Source organism: Ciconia boyciana, chromosome 3 (assembly GCF_034638445.1).
Source record: "Ciconia boyciana chromosome 3, ASM3463844v1, whole genome shotgun sequence".
Taxonomy (NCBI): domain Eukaryota; kingdom Metazoa; phylum Chordata; class Aves; order Ciconiiformes; family Ciconiidae; genus Ciconia; species Ciconia boyciana.
The window spans coordinates 96,286,102-96,309,441 of NC_132936.1; the positions used below are offsets into that span (position 1 = coordinate 96,286,102).

A 23,340-nucleotide genomic window follows, 5' to 3' on the forward strand; every position below is an offset into this window, starting at 1 on the left:
TCACTGCAAGGAAAAAGACAAAACATCATACACTCAAAATTGAGCAAAACATCTGAAAATGTAAGAGGGGCTTATTGTTTCACCTAAGTGCAAACCTTAGTGGGGAAGGTGCAGCTGGGATGGGACAAGTGTGGTATCTATTGCCAGTGTTGGAGAACAACTGAAAAATGTGATGGCTCCCAGGACACGAACTTCAGTCGGAGGTTTTCGGCTCCTGCAGCTGCGGCTGTGTAAGGCAGAACCGTTCGGTTTCTGTCTGGCAGAGGGATTCATTACTCACGCCAAATCATTCCCTCCCTGAGGGAGCTAGAGTAAAGTGCACAAGTATTTTGCATTAGTTGGATGTCTCTCAGACCACGTGTTCAAAGCTCTTACAGGCACTAACAGTAGATACATCTAGCAAAACCTTGGTATTCTGATGGCAAAGCTGTTCGGATACCTCAAATGAAACACATTTTTAGTGTTAAAATAGGGGTTTCTGCTAGATCCAGTTTTTTCTTGTCTCTTGTCAGAAAAATTAAAATGCAAGCTATAGCTGTGGGGAGCCACAATGCTCTTCCTCTCCCTGGCACCTGTGAGGGATGCTCTGATTCCAGCCCTTGCTCTGTTCCTCCATCACGTCCTCTGTTCCTTTCCCACTCCCCCACAGCCAGCCAGCCTTTCTCCTTGTACCTCCAGACCATCCCTTTGCTGCTGCAGGGGCTGAAAGCAGGGACAATATGCAGGGAAGGAAGACCTCTGTGGTAAGGGGAGAGAGAAAGCAAAGTAAATGTGATTAATTTAGGGAGCTTTGCTTCCAGGACAACAACTCCCCAAGGGGCATGATGTATGGTGGGAATGGGGCTGTCACTCCCAAAGCTGTAACATCCACAGAGAGATTGATAGCAACATTTCCACATTTCCAAATGAAATACTTTTAAAGTTTTCTTTCCATAAACAAACAAAGCAACTGTTATTGAGAATTTTCAGCCTGATTCTTGACAGAAACAGATGTTGCAATATTGGAATTTCCCATGGGACAGATATTCCAGGGTTTGTTCCATTTTAAATAGGGCTAGAAAATAAAACTGAGCTGATATATGGTTTGCTTCTTCATAGCCATTGCAGAGGCAGGTGGTTGGAAGGTGTGCTAGACAGATGTTGCACACTGCTACAATGACTGTGAGACCAACTAGTGTGGATCTTTTTCTTTTTTTCTAATTAGTTTTTAAATCTGCTCCTTGTTCAACGTAAGGAGTAATCAATTACTTTGTGGTTCTGTCCCATTACGCGGCAGTTTAAGGTTTGCTTTGGGTAAACTGAGGCACTAGCTTCAAAACTTCCCCAAGATAACACCTCTTGTTTGGGAACTAGTAAATGTGACCTGATTTGAAAAGCAGTCTGTAGCTCTTTTGAGTATATGCCTCCCTGTCATCAACAAGCTTAACCAGGGTTAAGCAGAAGAGAGGAAAATGGCAGAAGCCAGGAAAACAGTCCTCAGGGACTTTCTCTAAGTAGGAAGAAGGACTCTGCTTCTATGGCTTTTCCTGAACTCCCTTTGCTACCCTAAAAACATGGAAAGTTTCTGGACTGAAATCACATTAAAAGGGGTAGAAAACAGGTTTTAACCTAGTGCAGACATATACAGTTTAACTAACTAATGGACATGAAGCTCGGCAAGTGTGTTAATCCAGTCTTAACTGGGGAGGTATGGGGACCAGAAAACTGTCAGGACGTGGTTTCCCATGACTAGCAAAGCTGGAAACTTCTCAGCCACGTGCAGCTGTAAGGTCACAGCTTCGCCTCCTTGAGCTAGAGCGCAATCCTGATTAAGTTCATAATAAATGCAGGTTCCTAAATGTTTCATCAAAGCCCTGGCATTGTTACTGTGACTAGCCACATCCAAGGGGTGCCAAGAAAGATGAAAGAAGAAAATTGTCTACAGCACAATCCCACATACACACAGTGAAAACAGTGAGACAGCAAAAAGTCTTACTAAGACTTTCTCAATACCGCCTTTGGTAATTGAACAACATCTAGTGACTCTAAATGGACAGCTATGAAATAGCAAGGAATGGAGAAGTGTGAATGGCCATCACCTCTACAAGGTTATATGGATTTGGACAGGAAGTTGTAGGACTTTGCCATAGTTAGGCACCACTGGAAAAACCACACGTTACAATTCTATGTTGCAGCAGAAAGACCAGACAGCTTTGATTCCATTCACCTGTAACCTCTAGTTCACTACCTCAGTGAGCACCTAAATCTTTGCCTACAGTACAGCTAGCAACAGGAGCAAGATTTATATACTGACAAACTAAGCCTGCTAAGGAAAAGGGAATTTTTTTTTTGTTTGGAGATGCAAAGGCCCAATTCAAAAAGCCTTATACTTGCTAGATAAAATGTGTCCTTTAAAGGTGTAAATATGAAGGTTAAAATCACTTTTTCTGGAGTAAAGTTATAATATTATTTTCTACTCTAAAGCCAAAATTTAAATTTGGCTTTTTAAATTTAAATTTAAATTTTCAACTAAATTTTGGAGGAAGTTTTATGTCAGTGTGCTACTCCCAGGAGTACATCACCTCTACCCTCCAAAGTGCTATTCCCTTCACTCCACTTGGATAACCAGCATATTCATAAACCCCAATGAAACCAGTTATAAACACCTGTGTTACCACACAATAAAATACAAAATGGAAGCTGCTTAAGAACAACTAAATAGAAGGATTTACTCTGAAAAATACTCCAGCTCTGGCACAATTAGCTAATTAAACTACAGCAAATATAATTATCTACCATGAGAGAGCCTGGATGGAGAAAACAAAGAGAAAAGGTGAAACAAACAATAATACTATGTTTTAGTGGGGAAAAAACCCCAAACAGCTAAAACCTCATATGTTTCCATTAGGCAGAGTTTGTATAGCACAAGGCCTCGCCACCTCTTCATCACACTCCAACCTGGTGTTCATAGAATCATAGAATGATATAATTGTTTATGTTGGAAAAGACCTTTAAGATCATCAAGTCCAACCGTTAACTTAGCACTGCCAAGGCCACCACTAAACCATGTCCCTAAGCACCACATCTACATGTCCTTTAAACACTTTCAGGGATGGTGACTCAACCACTTCCCTGGGCAGCCTGTTCCTATGCTTGACACCCCTTTCAGTAAAGAAATTTTTCCTAATAGCCAATCTAAACATTCCCTGGTGCAACTTGAGGCCATTTCCTCTCGTCCTATCACTTGTTACTTGGGAGAAGAGACCGACACCCACCTTGCTACAACCTCCTTTCAGGTAGTTGTAGAGAGTGATAAGGTCTCCCAAGCCTCCTTTTCTCCAGGCTAAACAACCCCAGCTCCCTCAGCCGCTCCTCAGAAGACCTGTTCTCCAGAGCCTTCACCAGCTTCGTTGCTCTTCTTTGGACGCGCTCCACAAACTCAATGTCCTTCTTGTAGTGAGGGGCCCAAAACTGAACACAGTATTTGAGGTGCAGCCTCACTAGTGCCGAGTACAGGGGCACGATCACTTCCCTAGTCCTGCTGGCCACACTATTCCTGATACAAGCCAGGATGCTGTTGGCTTTCTTGGCCACCTGGGCACACTGCTGGCTCATATTCAGGCGGCTGTCAACCAACACCCCCAGGTCCTTTTCTGCCAGGCAGCTTTCCAGCCACTCTTCCCCAAGCCTGTAGTGTTGCATGGGGTTGTTGTGACCCAAGTACAGGACCTGGCACTTAGCCTTGTTGAACCTCATAAAATTTGCCTTGGCCCATCGATCCAGCCTGTCCAGATCCCTCTGTAGAACCTTCCTACCCTCAAGCAGATCAACCGTCCTACCCAGCTTGGTGTCATCTGCAAACTTACTGAGGGTGCACTCGATCCCCTTGTCCAGATCGTTGATAAAGATATTAAACAGAACCGGCCCCATTACTGAGCCCTGGGGAACATCACTTGTGACTGGCCGCCAACTGGATTTAAGTCCATTCACCACCACTCTTTGGGCCCAGCCATCCAGCCAGTTTTTTACCCAGCGAAGAGTACACCCGTCCAAGCCCTGAGCAGCCAGTTTCTCCAGGAGAATGCTGTGGGAAACCGTGTCAAAGGCTTTACTAAAGTGTAGGTAGACAACATCCACAGCCTTTCCCTCATCCACTAAGTGGGTCACTTTGTCATAGCAGGAGAACAGGTTAGCTAAGCGGGACCTGCCTTTCATAAACCCATGCTGACTGGGCTTGATCATCTGGTTGTCCTGTACATGCCACGTGATGGCACTCAAGATGATGTACTCCATCAGCTTCCCCGGCACCGAGGTTAGACTGACAGGCCTGTAGTTCCCCAGATCCTCCTTCCAGCCCTTCTTGTAGATGGGCATCACATTTGCTAACCTTCAGTCAACTGGGACCTTCCTGGTTAGCCAGGACTGCTGATAAAGGATTCAAAGTGGCTTGGTGAGCACCTTGCCAGCTCCCTCAGTACCCTTGGGTGGATCCCATCTGGCCCCATAGACTTGTGTGTGTTGTACAAAGGCGCAGTACTGAGCCATGAAATGGGACTGTTGCAGTCCCTCAGGCTTTTGTTAACACTCTTCACAAGCGTGAATCCTGCTCATAGTGTTTATTTCATCCTTTCCCTTGCAAACGGTCCTTCACCTCATAAAAGGCGTTAGTGTCCCTGGAGAAAGAAAATAGAATTTAAACTACTAGCCATACATATAGCCTTGTGTCCTCGATGTGGCTCATCTCCCTCAGGAAATCATACAAGAACCAAGCGTCTATCAGAGGTACTTCTGCACTGTTTTTCTAGCAGAGAGATTGCAGCATTGCTAGTACCACTGAGGATGCAGGAAGTTTGTCTGACACTACCCAGAGAAGATGAAGCTGTCACTGCCCTCTGCTCAGCCAGCAGCCTGTGACAGCAGCCACCCCGCGTGCCACGATGCCCTGGACAAGAGGAGCCCTGTTCTGAAGGTGACTCCTTCCATGGTGGCCGTTCCTCCTTCCGCCTGCTCAGAGAGCAAGGCACTGTCATGTCATTGACTGAAACAGCAACCAGAGGAGGCTGCAAGGATCAAGAGGTGGAGGAGAGAAGCAGAGGTCCCCTTGGCTCTATTGCCTGCTCAGCTTACGTGAACATCTGGCTCCCTTTTAGGGATGAAAGGGAGAGGCACAGAGAGACAGGGCGTTTCAAGCCAATCACCTTCATTTCTCTTCCCCTCTCCCATTGCCCAACCTTGGCAGTACTGTCAAATTCTTCTCCGTGGCACTCCCAGGCCATGAACCTCTGCATGCAGCAGAGAGAAGAGCGGGCACCAGGCTAGTGACTTATCCTTGCCCCAGAGTTATCAAGCTGAAATTCTGCCTCTACATACTCAAATTAGCAAGATTCAAGTTCACTGGCATGCTGCCATTCCAACTCTGCAGTACAACACGCAGGGAGGCTCAGCAATCACTGTCGTGTATCTTTCTCATTCTGCAGCAGCCTTCTGGAGAAGAGGTGCAGGCGTCCCCCACCCTCCCAGCACCGGCAGAAGGACTGATTCATCAAGCCTGACTCTCTGAGGCAATCTGCCAGACGACAAAGCTGCTGGTGGGGTGCCTTGATGCTGTCAGCTGTCCATATGTCTATCAGGCAGCTCCTGTCTGTGCAATCCCCACTCTGAGAAAAATTCAGAGAATGGTTTGGGATATCTACATAAGAACCAATTTCCACAATCCAAGCTGATTAAATAAACAAATAGATAGTAATAATAAAAAAAGTTATGGGTTGAGCAAACAGGTCTTTTATTTGTTTTCTTGTCAAAATGAAGTAAATTATGAGGTAATAAATATATTACAAAATTTAAACCTAGGCAAATTCAAACTGATGCAAGGGGAAGGGGAGGGAGGACAGATGGGCAAATTCAGCACAAATTCACACGTAGTGCTGACTGTCTCAAAATGTTCATCTCTGCAGATAAACTAATCTGTAAGCCAGGAGCAGCTGAACAGAAGGAGGTTATGGTATAGCCTTACCTTGCTGTCTACAGGGATTTTTCAGCCACCCTAAAGCATGGCTGTAGCCTCTAGTGGACGAGCTCTTTCCCATCTGAGGATGCCAGGCTAGGTATCTGTCTCTCTTGCCCAGCACCAGTGCACCGCTCTCTGTTGCTGTGGCACACAGGTGATTTTGCTTCCACTCTACAGTGCCCTCCGTCAAAGGCTGAAGCCAATTCCCATTTCCTTTCTGGGCAGCGTCACTTTATGGGATTCTTGTCAAATGCTCTGGGACCTAATGTGATCATGCTGTGACTCTGAGACATCAGCAGGCCTGCGGCAATAGGGCAGACCAACCTGCTGGCTGGGCTGCTTTTTCCCTGCTATGAAAATCAGAACATTTCATTTTAAACATAGAAATTTCTCAATGGCATTATAGTTTCAATATTTCTTTAGATTGAAGTACTAGTTTGCTATCCTCAGCTAGGACTGGATTACCTTTGTGCTTGGCCCAGATTATTATTATTTACCTTTGGTTTACAGGTTATTATGGATTACAGGGTACATGTGTGTACTGCCCTCATATTAGACTGTAAAACAAGACAAGTTTGGGGGAAAAAGGGTAATATGACAATGAAATAACCCATATCATGTTTTCAAAGACATCCATTACCTTTACATTTTCTTTCTTTACCATTGAAAATTTGAACTACCTTTCTCCCGTGCTCTTTTAAGAACAAAGAAAGGATAAATGACTTCCTTGTAGTACAAGCCTTCATTGAAAACCTACAACACTCAAAAAATTACATGGAGTATGAATCTGATTTCTGCCTCAAGTTTTAAGTTCCTCAGCTTGTCTGAAATCCTCCTCTTTCATCCTTCCCTGACCAGAGCATTAATACAAAGGCTACTTACCATCAACATCTCAATTAAAGCCTCAAAATAGCTTTAAATGAGAAACAAATGTTGCATTCACCTTGTACTGGATCACCTGAAAAGAATTATTTTGGCTCACTCTGAGTGCATATATTTTGCTCAGAAAATGTGCCTATTATAGGCAAATCCAAAAATAACCAGACTTATAAGACCTAAAGCTAATTAAGACTTTGTAATATATTTTATTTAGTCCAGTATATTCTTCTTTTTTATTTTTCCAGTGCTGTGTCTTTTTCAGTTCTATATTGTTCAAATGATGAGTCTTAAATCATTTCTCTAAGGAAGAAAACTGTATCATTGCTATCATATGTCAGGGTTAACCAATGCAATCATTGTACAAAAAAGTACAGTTTTTCTGAAAACAACCTGAGCATACAAGCAGAAATCTTGGTATGGAAGAGAGAGGGTATAATAGGAAATTCGGAACAAGCAATTAGATAGGGGAGTCTGCAGATATGGCAGTGAAATAAGGCACTAGGTTTTGTCTGTGTTTGTAACTTTGAGTTATTCTCCCCCTGCCATCCTCCTTGTCCTGTCTCATTTATTTGATAGAGGAAAGAGTCCTGCATAAAAAATTAAACATCATTTCTTGCACGAACCCCAAAACAATGCCTGCAGGCAGAACTCAACTGGTCAGCGCTGGAGAGACAAGGAGTATTAGGAACCTGCTGCAGGAGGAGCAGGTGCCCTCCTCCAAGTACCTCCTACCAAAAATCTAAAACAAAGACAGCTTTGAAATGGGTAAAAAGGCTTCCTGTGACTTCAGAGGGGGGCTGTACCGGGTAGGGTGTCAGATGGCTGGGGAGGCAGGAGCTGTCAAGGCACCCTGTTTCACCTACCCACAGCCTGGATCCTGCGCGTGATCAAGTGGGAGCTAAGTTCAGCAGAATGATCTCAAACTGGCAAGGCAAATTTTAGGAACTCAATATGTTTTAGGAATACAATATGCTTTTAAGCTTTTCTTTTTTATTTGTAACTCTCTTGCAAAACACCTGTGGATAAAATAAATCATCCTCTCCTTCAAGCAGGTAGTTTTCAGCCACTACTTTTACTATAGGGTCATCACTGTTGAAGGAGATTTCTTAGTAGTCTGGAGATTACCTGGATTGCTGGTGTCCCAGTTAAAAAGAAGGGTAAAGTGAGGGGAGGGAGGAAGTTCTCAGATACAGATTTAGAAAGGGTAGGAGTAGTTATCATGCTCTGTGGTCACTAATACTTTTTCTATGTCTCCTAAAAGAACCCAGATGTCAGTAGCTGTGACCCAAAATGAGGAAGGAAGTAGAGTGGATCTCTGACACCACCTGGAACTCAACGGATCAGCACTGGAGAGACCAGGAGTATTTGGAACCTGCTGCAGGCACCACCTGAAGAAGTGAAAACTTGGACATCAAGTGGAGCATCTTAGGTGCTTAAATGTGCATTACATGTATAAACTATGGAGGAAATCAAGCCTCATTGTTTTCACTATTCCTTTAAGGAGACAACACACTTCTGTTGTATAGGTACGTGCTTACAGTGAAGCCCTGATCCTGAGTTTGATACTATTGAAGATGCCTTTCCCAAGTCAAACAGATTTATAACCTATATTTAACAATGGTAGCAATACCAAGAATGCTATATTTTCTCCCCAAATCATGACATTATGAGGGGAAATTATCAGATTTGAAATGTGAGGAAGGACTTTATTAGGAACACATTGAAAGCTAAATCAGAACTACTTCCAGCTGTGATTCTGTAGGCATGTTGTTTCTTCCACTGGCTTACCGAATTACCTTGAGCAAAATATTTAACATCCTTCTTCCTCCATCTGCCTCTCTAGAAAATAATGGTAATCCCTAAAAGGCAAGATTTTCAGGCTGAACCAAAGCCCATCAGAGTCAGTGGTGGCTACTCATTTCTGAGGGCTTTGAGTCAAGCCTTCAGTCAAGCATTTGATCAGTTAACATTTGTAACTATCAGTGCTAACTATTATTACTTTGCATCACTATGAATGACATGGGAGGTTGTTACTGTTAAGCAGTCAGCAAGTGGCAACAGGGTTTTTTTGCACAAAGCAGCACCTCAACTGCTATAAATCTGTCCTACATTTGAAATAGGAAAGATAGTTTTAACTGTGCAGCTGTGAGCTGGCTTCTTAATATTCAGGAATGGTATGAATCTGAATATGTTAAAACTTTTCATTTAGACATCAAATTGTTGACTCACCTGAAGCTTAATCAAAATCTTATTTCAATAGTTCGTTTTGGCATCAGATGTGTAGCTCATTATTGCAGTGACGGGTGGGGACAGCTCCTGGCATTTGGGTTCAGAGCAGCTGAGAGAGAGGATGTGGCAGATGTTATGGGCAAGCATTAGCTCATCCCAAATTCCCCTCAAGTAAAAATTCTGAGCCTTTGATGAGCTAAATAAATAATTAGCAGCAGAGAGAAAATGGGAGTACTGCTGTCTTATGCTGAAAACCGATTCTGATTTCCTTTCCACCCTGTGCAACACCCTTGGCTGTGGTGGGGTTACTTCCCAACAGGGGCTGAGATGAGAATCAGGCTCTTTGCCTTTGTATTCAGCTCCTGAGGCAGAGCTCAGGGGCAGAGCTGTAGCATATGACCTCTCCACATACCTCACTAAATGTTATTTGACAGTTGTTAAACTTTGAAGGAAATGGGAATGCCTCCAAGCCAGCAAAAGGTGCTGTCCTGCCCTTCTCTGCTTGCCCTTCTCTGCTCTGCTGGGGCAGTGTGGCTTGGGCAGCAGTAATCCAAGTGTCCTCTCACATGTCCTCACATACTTCTCATATACTCACATAAAGGGACATATCTCCTGTAGGGATAAGTGGATGTTTAGTATTTTGCCTTTCTGTGGCAGTTATCAAGCAAGCAAATATTGGTCTGGGTAGTGTTTGCATGGTCTGCCTCTGCTCATGATGGACTAGACTGGCTCTGACCAATGGATTTCTCATCAATTTCTGTACAAGCATCCGGTGGATGACAGGTTGTCAGAACAATCTAAGACAACTTTAGTGACAATACTAAGATGTACATCTACTTTTCTTTAATTCTTGCTTATTTTTATATCTTTATATTTTTATTATATTTATATTTATTTCATAATTTATATTTCTATTTTCTACTTCATTATCTGGCAATACATGTAATTTTTGTCATTTTCACTGCATTTTCTTTCTTATTTTTCAAAGACTTCTCATATTGCAAAGGGGAGAAGAAAGAAGAAAAAAACAAACACAAGCAAACAAACAAAAAAAACCCCCCAACCCTAAAATACCCTTATCCCTGTACTTCTCCCATTAAGAGAGAAAAAATAAAAAGAAAAGGCCAGATTAAAATTTTTTCAGCAGAAGCAAATAAAGCCCCACAGTCCCAGAATACGTACTTCTGTGAAGTATCTTCTTCATTATGTCTGATGCCTTTCAGCAAGCCTGCACTTGCTAAGGGTCCTCTAGAAGTCAATGCACACTACTGCTGTAAACCACTCTCAAGTGACCTGAAGTACCAAAAGTCTAAGTCAAACTTTCCCCTGCTCTGTTTATATAAATTTTGCTTTCCTGTGACTGCACCTTTTTTTTGGGGGGCTGTGACTGCACATTTTTATTTTTATACAGTTGCTGTCTCAACCTGTCAAATACAAATGATTAATACATGATGATTAATGTCTTCATGTGATGTCCTTCCTCCCAATACTTGTCTTATTCAGTGTTTAAATATATAAAAGCTTTGACCAAATCAACTTTTGTATCCTGGATACAATGCAACTAGAATAGCTCAGCTCATGTGTTGAGGGTGAGGAGGGGTTTTTGCACCAGCTGTGAGCCATGGAGGAAGGTCAGTGCCTAGCCAGGTTGGAGACAAGGGTGGAAGTGAAAAAGGGGTAGAAGTGCGGCAGGCATTTCCCCATAAATCTTCATCTGTATGAACCCACTGTTGAAATCACGAGTAAGGATAGATATTCGGGCCTTCCAGAACAAATTAATCCTCTGCCTTTTCTAAAATTAGCAGAACTATGCATTTCTAACTTTCCTCAGAGAGAAAATAATGTAATCATGCTTTACTACAGCATCAGGATGTTGAGATTATTTGCCCTAACAGCAACAGGGCAGGGCTTCCTCTGTTTTCAGACTTTAGCTGGTAGACCTCCACACAATAGGCTTTCGTTGCAAGAAGCATTAGCAATCTAGACAGCAACATCTCCTCTGATGCATGACCTGCTGTTCAGTGTGGCACTGCTGTTTGAGAGAACATCCTTACACGACTTAGATATTTCTGAAGTTTGCAGCACCTTAGTCATAAAGCATTTTCTTATTGACATGCAATTGATTAGAAGAGTGCATGGGTATATTTATCCCACTATGCTGTGGGAAATTCAAACTCAGTTAATTACTTCCTACCTAGGTTAAATTATCCGTAACTGCAAATGCTGAAGTTATTTTTTGCTCATAAAATGGACTTGCACTATCACCTGACTGCCAAACTGCAGCTAATACTTAACTGAGAGGAGACAGGATAGCAGTGGTTGGTGGAGTGATCTCTGTTCAGCCAGTCTGTAAAGCACTTGCAGTCAAAGGAGCTGTGTAAATGTAAATCATTATTATATTGTTTAAGTAATCAAATCCATGGCTCCATTGTTTCAATAGACCAGAGATGTGGAGTCATTTATTCATATTTTAATGCTTAGACTGCCTGCTACATAAAATATATATAGAAAAAATAAGCTTTCAGAGATATATAAAATACTTTTTTTTCCAGTGCTGAATTTATAAGCTAGGGAGACTATAGTGCTACAGTAATTCTTAATTTGTACAGTTGTTTTTATCACTCTTAGTATGAAATACCACAAAATAAACCAGACCTAAATCTCTCATAAATCTAATGGCAGTGTCGCACTTCACATGCACATTTTTAAGTGGCTGCATCATTGCTTTAATTCAAAACACAGCCAGCAGGCTCAGTATGACCTGGGAAGTTCTACAAAACACTTGCAGATTTATTCATCTTTTGAAATAGTGGTGAATTTATATATTACACCAATGCCCGATGGCCAAAACTGAAATTTGGTCCCACATCATGTAGGGTGCTCTACACATTAAAAAGACACAATCTCTGTCCCCAGATGCCTTACTGGAATTCAAGTGTTGCAGTTATGTAATGCTCCATCTTAATCATTCATGACTATCCCTGTTGCTGCAGACCACACAATTACTTCAAAGCAACAGTCTCCCTATTCATTTATGTGGGCTCCTGGTTCCACAATATTTTCTAATGTGTTTATCCCTATGAGGCAAGGCAGTGCTGTCACCCCAGGTTACAGACAGGAAACTGAGGCCCAAAGATACTGGTTTCCAGATTTTTATATTTCAGTTCAAACCCTTATTCAAAATGAATTAAGTATGCCACTGCCTAAGTTGCACTGATCATAAGTCTGATGCTCTTAAATGTCTAAAACACTTTTGAAAGGAGAGTCTAGACTGAGAAAAATGTAGTCTTAACTTTCCAAGGAGCAGATAGGATTTCTATGATAGAGCAGGTCTCCTAGTGTTTGCTCCTTTAACCTTGAGTCTAAGGGCAGACGTTGCTTTGCAGACCTCTGGTCTTCTTCCTTCCCTTTCTCTGTTGGACATTGTTTACTCTTCCTGCATGCTTTTCCTTCAAATAAGAAGTGATATTCAGTTGTGCATTTTGTAACAAACTTCTGGTCTTGGCTAAAAGTGATGGGTACAATACACATTTACTGTCATTGGTGTGTGTTTAAGGGTGATTTATATTACAGAAAAGGATGAAAGAATGGGAAAGCTGCTGCATTAAAACCCACACAACTGTCTAAACATACCCAAATTCACTTGGCTCTGGGCTTTGCAAATTGTATTGTACTTTTCTAGAGGGACAGTTACAAATATGTTTTCTTCACTGATTAGCTCACAGTGTCAAAGGAAGTGCTCACCTGAGTGGCACTCAGGATTACAGAATCACAGAATGGTTGAGGTTATAAGGAACCTCAAGATGACAAGAGGTCATCTCCCTGCTCAAGCAGGGCCACTTAGACCCAGTTTCCCAGGACCATGGCCAGGCTTTTGAATATCTCCAAGAATGGAGACTCACCACCTCTCTGGGTCACCTGTGCCAATGCTCAGTCACCATCACAGTAAAAAACTATTTCCTGATGTTCAGATGTAACCTCCTGTGCACCTTCAGATGGTGCCTCTTCTCCTGGCACTGGGCACCACTGAAAAAAGCCTCACCCTGTCTTCCTACACCCTCCCTTCAGATATTTGTACACATTGATGAGTTTCCCCCCTGAGCTTTCTCTTCTCCAGGCTGAACAGTCACAGGTCTCTCAGCCTTTCCTCATATGTGAGGTGCTCCTGTTCTTTAATCATCTTAGTGGCTCTTTGCTGGACTTTCTCCAGTATGCCCATGTCTCGCTTGTACTGAGGAGCCAGAACTGGACACCGTACTTCAGGTGTGGCCTCACCAGTGCTGAGTAGAGGGGAAGGATCACCTTCCTCAACCTTCTGGCAACACTCTTCCTAATGCAGCCCAGGATACCATTAGCCTTCTCTATGGCAAGGGCACATTGATGGCTTTTGTTCAATCTCGTGTCCACCAGGAGCCCCAGGTTGTTTTCTGCAAAGCTGCTTTCCAGCCAGGTGGCCCCAGCATATCAGGTGCGTGGCATTATTCCTCCTCAGGGGCAAGACTTGAGATTTCCTTTTGTTGAATATCATGGGGTTCCTCTCAGCCCATTTCTCCAGCCTGTCAAGGTCCCTCTGGATGACAGCATGACACTGGTTTATCAGTCACTCCTCACAGTTTTGTGTCATCAGCAAAATTGCTGAGGGTACATTCTGCGCCATCATACTGGTCATTAATGAAGATTTTAAATAGGATCGGATGTTAAATATGTTGTGGACCAGTGTTGACTCTTGGGGTATATTGCTAGTTACTGGTCTCCAACTAGGCTTCATGCCACTGATCACAACCCTCCCGGCTAAGCCATTTGGCTAGTTTTAAATCCACCTCACTGCTCATCCAGCCCATAATTCATCAGCTTCTCTACAAGAATCTTATGAGACAGTGTCGAAAGCCTTAGAGACATCTACTGCTCTCGCCTTGTCTACCAACCTAGTTATTTCATCGTAAAAAGTTATCATGTTTGTCAAGCATGACTTTGTGAACCCATGCTGATGAATCCCAATCACCTTCTTGTCCATCATGTTCCTGGAAATTATTCCCAGGATTAGTTGCTCCATCACCTTCCCAAGGATTGAGGTGAGGCTGACTGGCCTGTAGTTCCCTGGGTCCTCCTTCTTGGCTGTTTTGAAGATAAGAGTGATATTTGGTTTCCTGCAGCCCTCAGGTGTCTTTCCCAAGTGCCATGATCATTCAAAGTTAATGGCCTTGCACTGACATCAAGCCAGATCGCTCAGCACTCATGGGCGCATCCCATCAGTGGCCATGTACATCCAGTTTTCTGGATCAGAGCAGCATGAACCATGGCTACATGTGCCAGCCAAGGGACCTTATTATGTGACAGTAGTTGAAAAAAATTGCTTGAGGTTCTCAGAGAAATATTAATTTCCACTTTGAAAGGACCTGCTCTCATAACCTGTGTATATGAACAGAAGATACAGATAGCAATCTATTATCTTCTCTCTGTGGCACCTGCTGGCCATGATGTGGCTTCATAAAATTACTAACAATTTCCTTTTTCTCCATTCAGGGTAGCATGGGTTTGAATGGCACAAAGATGAATAGGAGAGTTAAGGAGAGCAAAGAGGAAGGAAAAGTTAGAGTGAATAAGCAACATAAATCAGGAAAGGGAAAAAATACAAAACAAGAAAAAAAAACGAGAAAAGCAAATAATAATTAAAAAAACGAACAAACAAACAAAAAGTTTTCCTCTCACTTTGCCTAGGAAGAGAGGAATCCTGGTTCTGTTCCATGTGAAACAATGTCATTATCTTGACAGCAGGATTACTAAAAACAGTGCAAAGACAAGTCAGAGAGAGAGAAGGAGCTCATTGGGAAAACACAGAGATTAGTAAAGCAGTGGTGTTCGCCTGTGACACATGACTCCAGCACAGGCCCGTGTTGTAGGATCTTTTTCAGTATGAGCACAGATCAAGGCACAAAAAGGAAGCTCTGAGATACCACTAAGAGTTAAGTGCATGTGCCATTAAAGAGGGAACATTCCCTTCTGCCAATGATGTGGAAAAGATGATGTAATATGTCACCTCTGAGCAGCCTCAGGTTATTGATTTGTTGCCAGTGTTAGGGGCAGTCATCGTCTTTGCAAGTTGACATTGACCAAGCTGCCTGTTTGAAACATTTACACAAGCTATCACTCCCTTCCCTTCAGCTTCTCCTTCTCACTCTGGGAAACCGTGTGAAACAGAGTGCTGATCCAGGACCACGCTCATTACATCAGTATCAGAAACATGCATCCTGAATCCACTGAAGGAGATAAAAACCTGCTGCTAGCTTCAGCAATGGCCCTAAGACAGCAAATACAAGGGAAGGTCAGATGGGGGAAGCAGACAAACAGTGCTCCTCCTGCTAATCCTCATTATGATGGCACTGGTGTATCCAGAGACAAACTTCAGATTCTGATACCATTTCAACTCAGTGAAATCAGGAGGCCCAACAGACAACACTTGCCACTATCTCCCACACCTTTGAATTTTCCTGGGGCCTTTGCACCCCATCGTGGTCCACTTTGCACCATCTGCATCTCCTGCAAGTGGAAGACCACAGCTGGAATGGAAGCGAGAATGGGACTGGTGTCCTGGGTAATGATCAGGAGAGATGTTAATATCAATGGGGAGGGAAGAACTTCTGCTTTCACTCTTTCACTATGAGTACACTGTCCATGAAAAATTCTTAGCAGAGAACGCAGCAAACTTTTGTCTTTTGTGCACGCAACATTTCTTACTAGTGAGGCAGGATTCCTTCAAGCTGAGCACAGCCAGTGTGCCTCAGTCCTGGCATAGCAATGTATCTTAAGGTATATTAAGTGCCCATCATTTTAGCAGCTAAGCAGTATCACATCCCATTTAGCACATACACAGCATTTTATAGAGCAGAACGCTGTAGAAATCCTTTTCCCTTAGGTTCTTCTACAAGCTCATTGCAGTGACATGCATCTGACCAATTAAAGCAGAACAGCTTTAGTTAATTAACTCTAAGGGACTGAGTGGTTCCCTGGCTGAAAGTCACAAGAGCTGGTTTTGATATTATGAGTGCCACTGATTAACTCTGAGATGCTGGACAATTCACTTCATCTTCCTATGCTTCATTTTTCCCTGGTGCAAAATGTAGAGAAATAAAATTTGTTTTCTTTGGTGAAGTGCTTTTGAGAGCTGTGAATGAAAAGAGCTATGCATCATCAATGAATCCTCAAAAAGCCCCAATGGGAGATTTATGGAAATAGCAGTGTCCTCACTGTGCTTCTGGAAAACTGAGCCGCAACCAAGTAAAGGAACAAAGGGCCAAAACCTCACTAAGAGGCAGCAGTGGGGACAGGATAAGAATTTAGGGTTGCCTGACACCTTGACAGCCACTTGTTCCTCCAGACCAGGCTGGCAAGGTGGCATCTTTCACTCATTTCTGCCCACGCCACCCGATTCTTACCCCTCCAGCTACTAGATTGCATATCTTTGCTTCTGCATTTTTTATTTACCCTGGCCATCCTCCTCCTCAGCAAATGGACACATCCAGTCACTTCCAACACCTGACAACCTCCACTAATGTCTCTTTCTGGTTGCAGGGATATTCCTGTTCACTGGACCAAATTCACTATATGGTGTCATATGACTATACACATCCTTCAGAGTATTTTTTCAGACTTCCACTGGGCTCAAGATCTTAAATATTGTTGAGTTTTTTGCCAAAAGCCTCAGGAAAAACTGACACTAGTATATTTTCTTTCATTGTATTCCTATTACTCTATCATTACTTAATTTTATCTTATCCTTTCATTCTACTTAACTCCACACAGTTGCAAGTCCCAAAGCTAACACATCAGTTCCACAGTACATTAGCCAGAGCAAGGCAAATAATTTGCACCTGCTAATTGATTTGATTATTTCAACATATTTTTATCATTGAGGAATGGAAGTGAATAGAACTGAATTTCCCTAGATTTTTTCAGTATTTGAATAAATATCCTTTTAAAAAAATGTTCTTTGGACTTGCTTGTCAATATTTCTTCTTTTGGCAAAGAGTGGCTAAGTTTGGAGCAGTTAAATAAATCACTTTATTATTTCTACAACTGATTGAGTTAAAAGTATTTCTGGCACAAAATTTTGTCCATGCCAACTAAACATTCAGTTCTGAAAACACCTTTAAAATTAGATTTCATGGTAGGAGAAGGGTGAGTGAAAAACATCACAGGAGCATTTACTACCTCTCATTTTGACTTTCTCAGGTTAAAGAAAACTATGCTATGGTAAAGAAGAAAATAGCAAGGTCTGTTCTGGGATCTAGAGGCTGAGTACCATGACTTGACTGGTGCCTCAGCTCTCTCTGCAGGCAGCAGGAGAAGGACAGAGTAGTTTGCAGGCCGGCAGATAGTAACCCCAAGCCTACCGAGGAAATCAATGGCTTTGACTATGTTTTGGCCAGATTGCTCTCAAATTATAGTCAAAACCCAAATACCATTATTCTTCTACCAGATCCAATTTTTCTTCGCTGGCTTCAGGATTCTTGTAAAGCTATGGGAGTTTATGTGTTTGATTCTACTTTTCACCGAGATTCTAACTTCTGCTGGTAGCTCACATATATCCAAAGACAGACTTCAGCTCAATGCATCTGATACTGCTGCCTCTGCAATAAAAAGGCAGGAAAGGGTGGTTTCTAGGGATTCATCATTAGCATGAACATAGTACATCAATCATTCTTCCAGGATAGAGAGAAAAAGCAGTAATACTGTTTTCCTGTTCTGTTAAGCATTTTCCTACCCATTTTTAATCCCTAAAATGTATTGCTTCTTTCTTTTTTATAGTTAGGATCACTGCAACAGCGCCTCATTTTTTACATCATTAAAAGCTGGAGGAGTTGTGGAACTGGAGGAGCATAATGAACATTCAGGGCTTGCTTTTGATATTATCTCAATCTCTTCTTGCATTTAATATAGTATAAAACATTAAATGCTCCAAAGTTGTCAGCCATTACAGTTGTGTAAAACAGATGTTAGTGAAGTAAGAAATGAGCTCTTTTATATAGGTGAAAAATCTCTTGTTAACAACCCCGAATCTCAACTCGCAGAATAATTAGAGCCTGTGTTATGGGTAGACAGCACAAACTTCCTCCCACGTCGCTTCCTCTCTCAGTAGTTTGTTTCAGTCCCACCTACAGGAAGTGGAAAGGGAAACTTCTGACTTCTAGCCTGTCAAGTTTTTCTTTCTTTGTTAAGCCTAGTAAGGAGGCTACCAACTGTGGTACTATTTTTTCCTAAATTGGAAATTTTACTGAAAACAGTTGTTGTTAGAGAATGAATAGTACAGAGATTTGTAACGCATGACTTAGACAGAAAAGTGATGAACAGACCAACAGATAAACTGACAGACACAATGCAAATTTATCAGACACCACTAATGCTACCTGTGGCAGTGGCAGTGCTACCTCAGTTCAAAGTCAAATCAGTGACCTAAGAGTAGAAGACTTCATATCCTGCTTTCCTCCCCCTGCCACTATCAGAGTCCTCCCACTGCCACTATCAGAGGACAAAATAGCAATTGCATTTACCTGTAGATCAGGACTTCATCATCCGAGCAATTATACTGCAGCTGATACATTTTTACCCGAGGGGCCGACTTGCTCACCGTCCACTTGACCAAAGCTGAGGTAGTGGTCACATCTGACACCAAGACAGCCCTTTCTGGTGGGCCTTTTGTTTCCCCTCGATTAGACTTGCTGGAGCTGGTGATGTCCGAAAGCCTGGATTTCGGTGGGGCTGCTCGGCCTGTGCTGTTGCTGAGATGGGGGAGCTGAACAATTGAGAGTTCAATCGTTGCGGTGGACTCTCCGGCAGCATTGGCTGCTATGCATGTGAAAGTCCCGTAATCCTTGGAGGTGGTGATAAGGATATCTAAGGTGCCATTGTCATAGACGGCTGTCCTCGAAGAGTTCCCAATGAGGCGGTCATCAGGGGCCACCCAGTGAATTATGGGGGTGGGATCCCCAATGGCTTTGCATTTCAGTGTGGCAGTTTGCCCTTCTAAAACCAGCAACTTGTGAGTATGTTGTGTAATAAGAGGAGGCTCACAAACAAATTCTTCCTCCCGTACATACCAGAAGTACCTTCCCTTTAGACCTGGAGGAGAAGCACAAGTTTCCATATCGTCATCTCTGTCAAGTCGCCTTAACCACAGTAGCTCACAGTTGCAATGCAGCGGGTTGCCCCCAAAGCTGAGAGACAAAGGTGGAGAAAATGGGGTAACGGCTAATGGAATTACTTGAGATCTGGCAAATATAGGGTCGGGGGGGAGCTTCTGAAGTCTGTTGGATGTTAGATCCAATCTGGCCAATTTCTGAAGATCTGCAAACGTCCCCTCTGTAATATAATCTATCAGGTTATGATCCAAACTGAGCTGGTGCAAGTTTATCATCTTCCTTATAGATTCCCAGGGAATGCTTCGAAGGTTATTGTAGGAAAGGTCTAAGTCTTCCAATGTCAGCAAAAAATCCTCAAAGGCTTCATCAGAGATGCTTCTTAGCTGGTTGTTGTTTAAAATCAAATGCTGAAGGTTAATTAAGCCTCTCAAAATATCCTCTCCAATGTCAGGCAGCCTGTTACTGTCCAGATGTAAAGACCGAAGGCTCTCCAAGTCAGTGAAAGAGTAGGGCTGTATGTAACTGATGGTGTTTCTGGACAAAGTGAGGTCAACAAGTCCAGACATATTGGCAAAATCCTGTCGGCTGATATTAATAATAAAGTTGCCCCCAAGTCGGAGTTCCACAGTCCTTCGATCTATGTCTAGGGGTACAAACAGGAGACCCTTGGAGGGACACAAAGTCCCCAGTGACTCAGACAGGTTCTGACAGACACAATATTTGGGACAAGCGTTGACCATGACAGCCATTCCAAACACCAGGATGCTGCAGAGCAACTTTTCCATGGTAAATCACGCAACAGTACCTGCAACAAATGAAAAGAGTTACAAGGAACATCAGCAGTTATGATATAGGTACCTTTCCTCTTATGTTTTACCTAACATCTACCTCCAGAGAGACTTTGCAGTGTCTCCTCTCAGGAGTCACACCTGATGTGATCAGCATTCTGGGATGGGAACGTTAAGTCTTATAGCAACATCTTTCCCCACATAATGCATTTCTTTCTAAAAAAAAGTGGTTTTCTTTCCAAATCTGAATGGGATGGGAATTGTTAGTGCTTACGCCTGGTAATAGGGTCTTGTGACTACCTATTTTCTCATTACAGTTTTATAATTTTTATTGGGTAGCTGGTAGAGTACAAATCCTGCGGTCAGATTGCATGGCTTACTTAAAACTCTGAAAGATTTCATTTGGAATAGTGCCTGCTTCTTTGAGGGTAAAGGCTGTCTTATAGTAATTATATACTGCTGCATAATACTGTGGAATTAGTCTTAGGGTTGAAAGAGCTGATTTTATGGATAAAAATAACTGCATATTTACCCTTCAGTAATGTGGTTAGTAATGACCATGTAATTATCTGGCCAGCCCTGGGGCAAGTCAGTTCACTTGCCCACCCGTAATAAAATTCATGATAGGCAGCACAGGAAGCAGAAATCACTTGCATAATCATCACCTGGATTCACCCTGCGCTCAGCCAACCTATGGGAAGGATGACATCGTCTAGCTCCGAAGAGAAGAGATGCAGGGGAGACCTGTATTACCTTAGGCTCATGGTAAGCTTTCTGATGCCCCCATGCTCACACGCTGCAATCCTTTCTGTTGTAGTGACAGTGGGGTTCTCACCTGCGTCCGCGGTCCTCCCTTGCATCCTGCCTATTTCTCTTTGCACCATTGTCTCCCTTTGTTTTTCAGCTCTCACATGCTTTTCCAGCTTGAGCTGTAAGGTATGTGTCTTTGAAGAATAAACAAAATGTCTTTACAGGCTGACTCGGAAGGCCAATTGTGGCTGGGAGAAGTTGCAGCCCTGCTTCAGGTTTGGGAATATCTTCTTACATAAGTTCGCTGACCTTCTTTCCACACGTGCAGGATATGTATAAAATTGTTTTCTTTCTGTTTCTGCCTTGCCCAGACCCTGCTATCAAGAAGGGCCGAGGAATGGGCAGATCATTGATTTCTAACCCTCATTCTCCCTTTGAGGAAAGGGGCAGGCTGACAAAGAGCTGTATTTTTGTGAGGGATCTGCCAGGCTTTTTTGCCAAAATGGCGTGCCCTAGTCTCCAAGCCCCTCACTTGTGACAGTAGCTACAGGCACAATTCAGGCTATAATTTCCAACATGGCCATTTTGCCTCAATTTAACCTACATCATCCCACCATGTAACTTTGCATCACTGTCCTCAGTCCTTGGTATACACCATATCCCTTCTTAATCATGCAGGTGCTTATACACTTAGCAGCTTTTGGCATCCGTATTTCAAGAGCAGTCATGGCACAAGAAGAGATGAGACAGCCTCACACTTCATCAATTGCCCCTCCAGTGCCTACGCAGTGGATAGCAGACAGTCACCTGTGCCCAAGCTGGTTCTCTTACTACTGTACATATGATGGGATAATACACAGCATCTCATAATGACTCCAATAATTAGTACTATGAGGCCACTCAAACTTTAGCAAACATATGACGCAAGAAACATATTTCACAAAAAAGTCACATCGCAATTATTTACACTTCATCACAGAGCTGAAATGACAGTTACACAGATGTTTTATAATAATTAAAAGAAATCATAAAGGTTAGTTATTAAGCCCCCAGTAACACACACCAAACACAAAACAAAATATATCACTTCAGTGATTTTTTTAAACTCTTTAAACAGGTCTTGCTCCACCTCCCTGTGAAAGGAATGGAAACAAGGGCGCTATGTTTGGGGCTCTGCCCAAAGGTGGCCAATTCCTCTCCCGTGTAAGGTGGTTTGGTTTCCCCTTCATAGAATATGTGAGGTGACTCAGAAAGAAGGAGCTGTAGAAGTGCAAGATGTTATGAGTGCTGAACTATGTATAGTATGTTCTTTATGGTAAGGTTTTCTGCATGGTGTGGTTAGTAATTATATACTGTTATTACTATTTCATAGGAGAGGAGAGGTTTGAAGCACCTGTGTTTGCTGAACTCTGCAAACAACGTGAAAGCTAGATGCTTTCAGAAAGGATGACTTGAGAAGAGTAATCTTACCTTCAATAGTAAATAAAAGGCTACTGAATAAAATGTTTGGAAATTAGCAAGTATGTTATTGATGCAAATCTGCGGCATACTTAGCAAAGAGCTATAAATATCCTTTACATTATTATCAATTGGTAGTTTACTAACAGGCAATTGGCTTTCTGAACCTTAATTATAATTGTGTTCTGCAGCCTTAATTTAGTGTATTGCCCTACCAGCTGAAATGATAAACAAAAAGCAGTTTAAAAGGGGGAGAAATAGATACAGTTAATTAGTAATAAGCTCTTTCATAGCTTTTCCCTCATCTACATTCCCACCCTCTGAATATCTATTCAAAAATATGAATGCACACTTACAAGAGCAGCGTCTCCTTTAAGTGTCCCAATTCTCTAACCACATTTTTTCCGGATGCTGTTAAATATCACAGTGCTTTGGGGAGACAGTTGACTCTAAGCATCAGAGTGAAAAGCATTTGTAAAAAAAAAATGGGGGGAGGAACAGAAGTTAATTACAGAAAATAGGGACTGCAACACTGAGAGGAGGCTGTGAAGCAGGAGATCTAAATGGCAAAGTAAACCCTGATGGGGAAACCATCTGTGGATGGCTTGAAAGCACATCATCTGCCTGTGTGTGCTTGCATGTGTGCATGAAAGAGACACAGCAAGCGCAGTATGTGCTTTTACCAGCAGGAGGACAAATCAGTAACAACCGTACTAGGATGGAAATACCATGGCAGCTGTCATTCCAGTTACTGAACGCATTTGGAAGTATTAATGTAAATATTGGTTGTTTGCAGAGGAAATTTCTAGCCTTTGTGGTCTGTTGCCAGCATTGGTATTTCAAGCTTCTGAGCCTTGGGTTTCTCTACAAAGTAGTCCTGAAGTGACTAGTTCATAACACAGCAAATACGGTACAAACCCATAGGGCTACCTACAGGACATTGGAGAGAACAGAGGTGGGCAGGGCTCCTTAAGGAGAATATCTGGGGTTTTCATAGGGCAGCTGTTTTTCCTTTTTCTCTCCAGACAGACAAAGAACCTGGGCCACAGATGAGGTAAGAATTCAAGTCTGCACAATTATAATAGTATCTTCTAAAATCTAGACTCTCCCACAA

General features: G+C 42.5%; 1 protein-coding gene across 1 annotated transcript in view; it reads right to left on the bottom strand.

Annotated features, from left to right (window-relative positions):
- LRFN2 (leucine rich repeat and fibronectin type III domain containing 2) overlaps positions 1 to 20,015 on the bottom strand; it is a 41,946-nt gene extending 21,931 nt beyond the window's left edge. Inside the window, exon 1 of the mRNA XM_072858209.1 lies at positions 18,643 to 20,015. Within this exon, the coding sequence (XP_072714310.1) occupies positions 18,643 to 20,015 (1,373 nt within the window). The remainder of the gene's footprint in view (positions 1 to 18,642) is intronic.
- Positions 20,016 to 23,340: the final 3,325 nt, after the last annotated feature.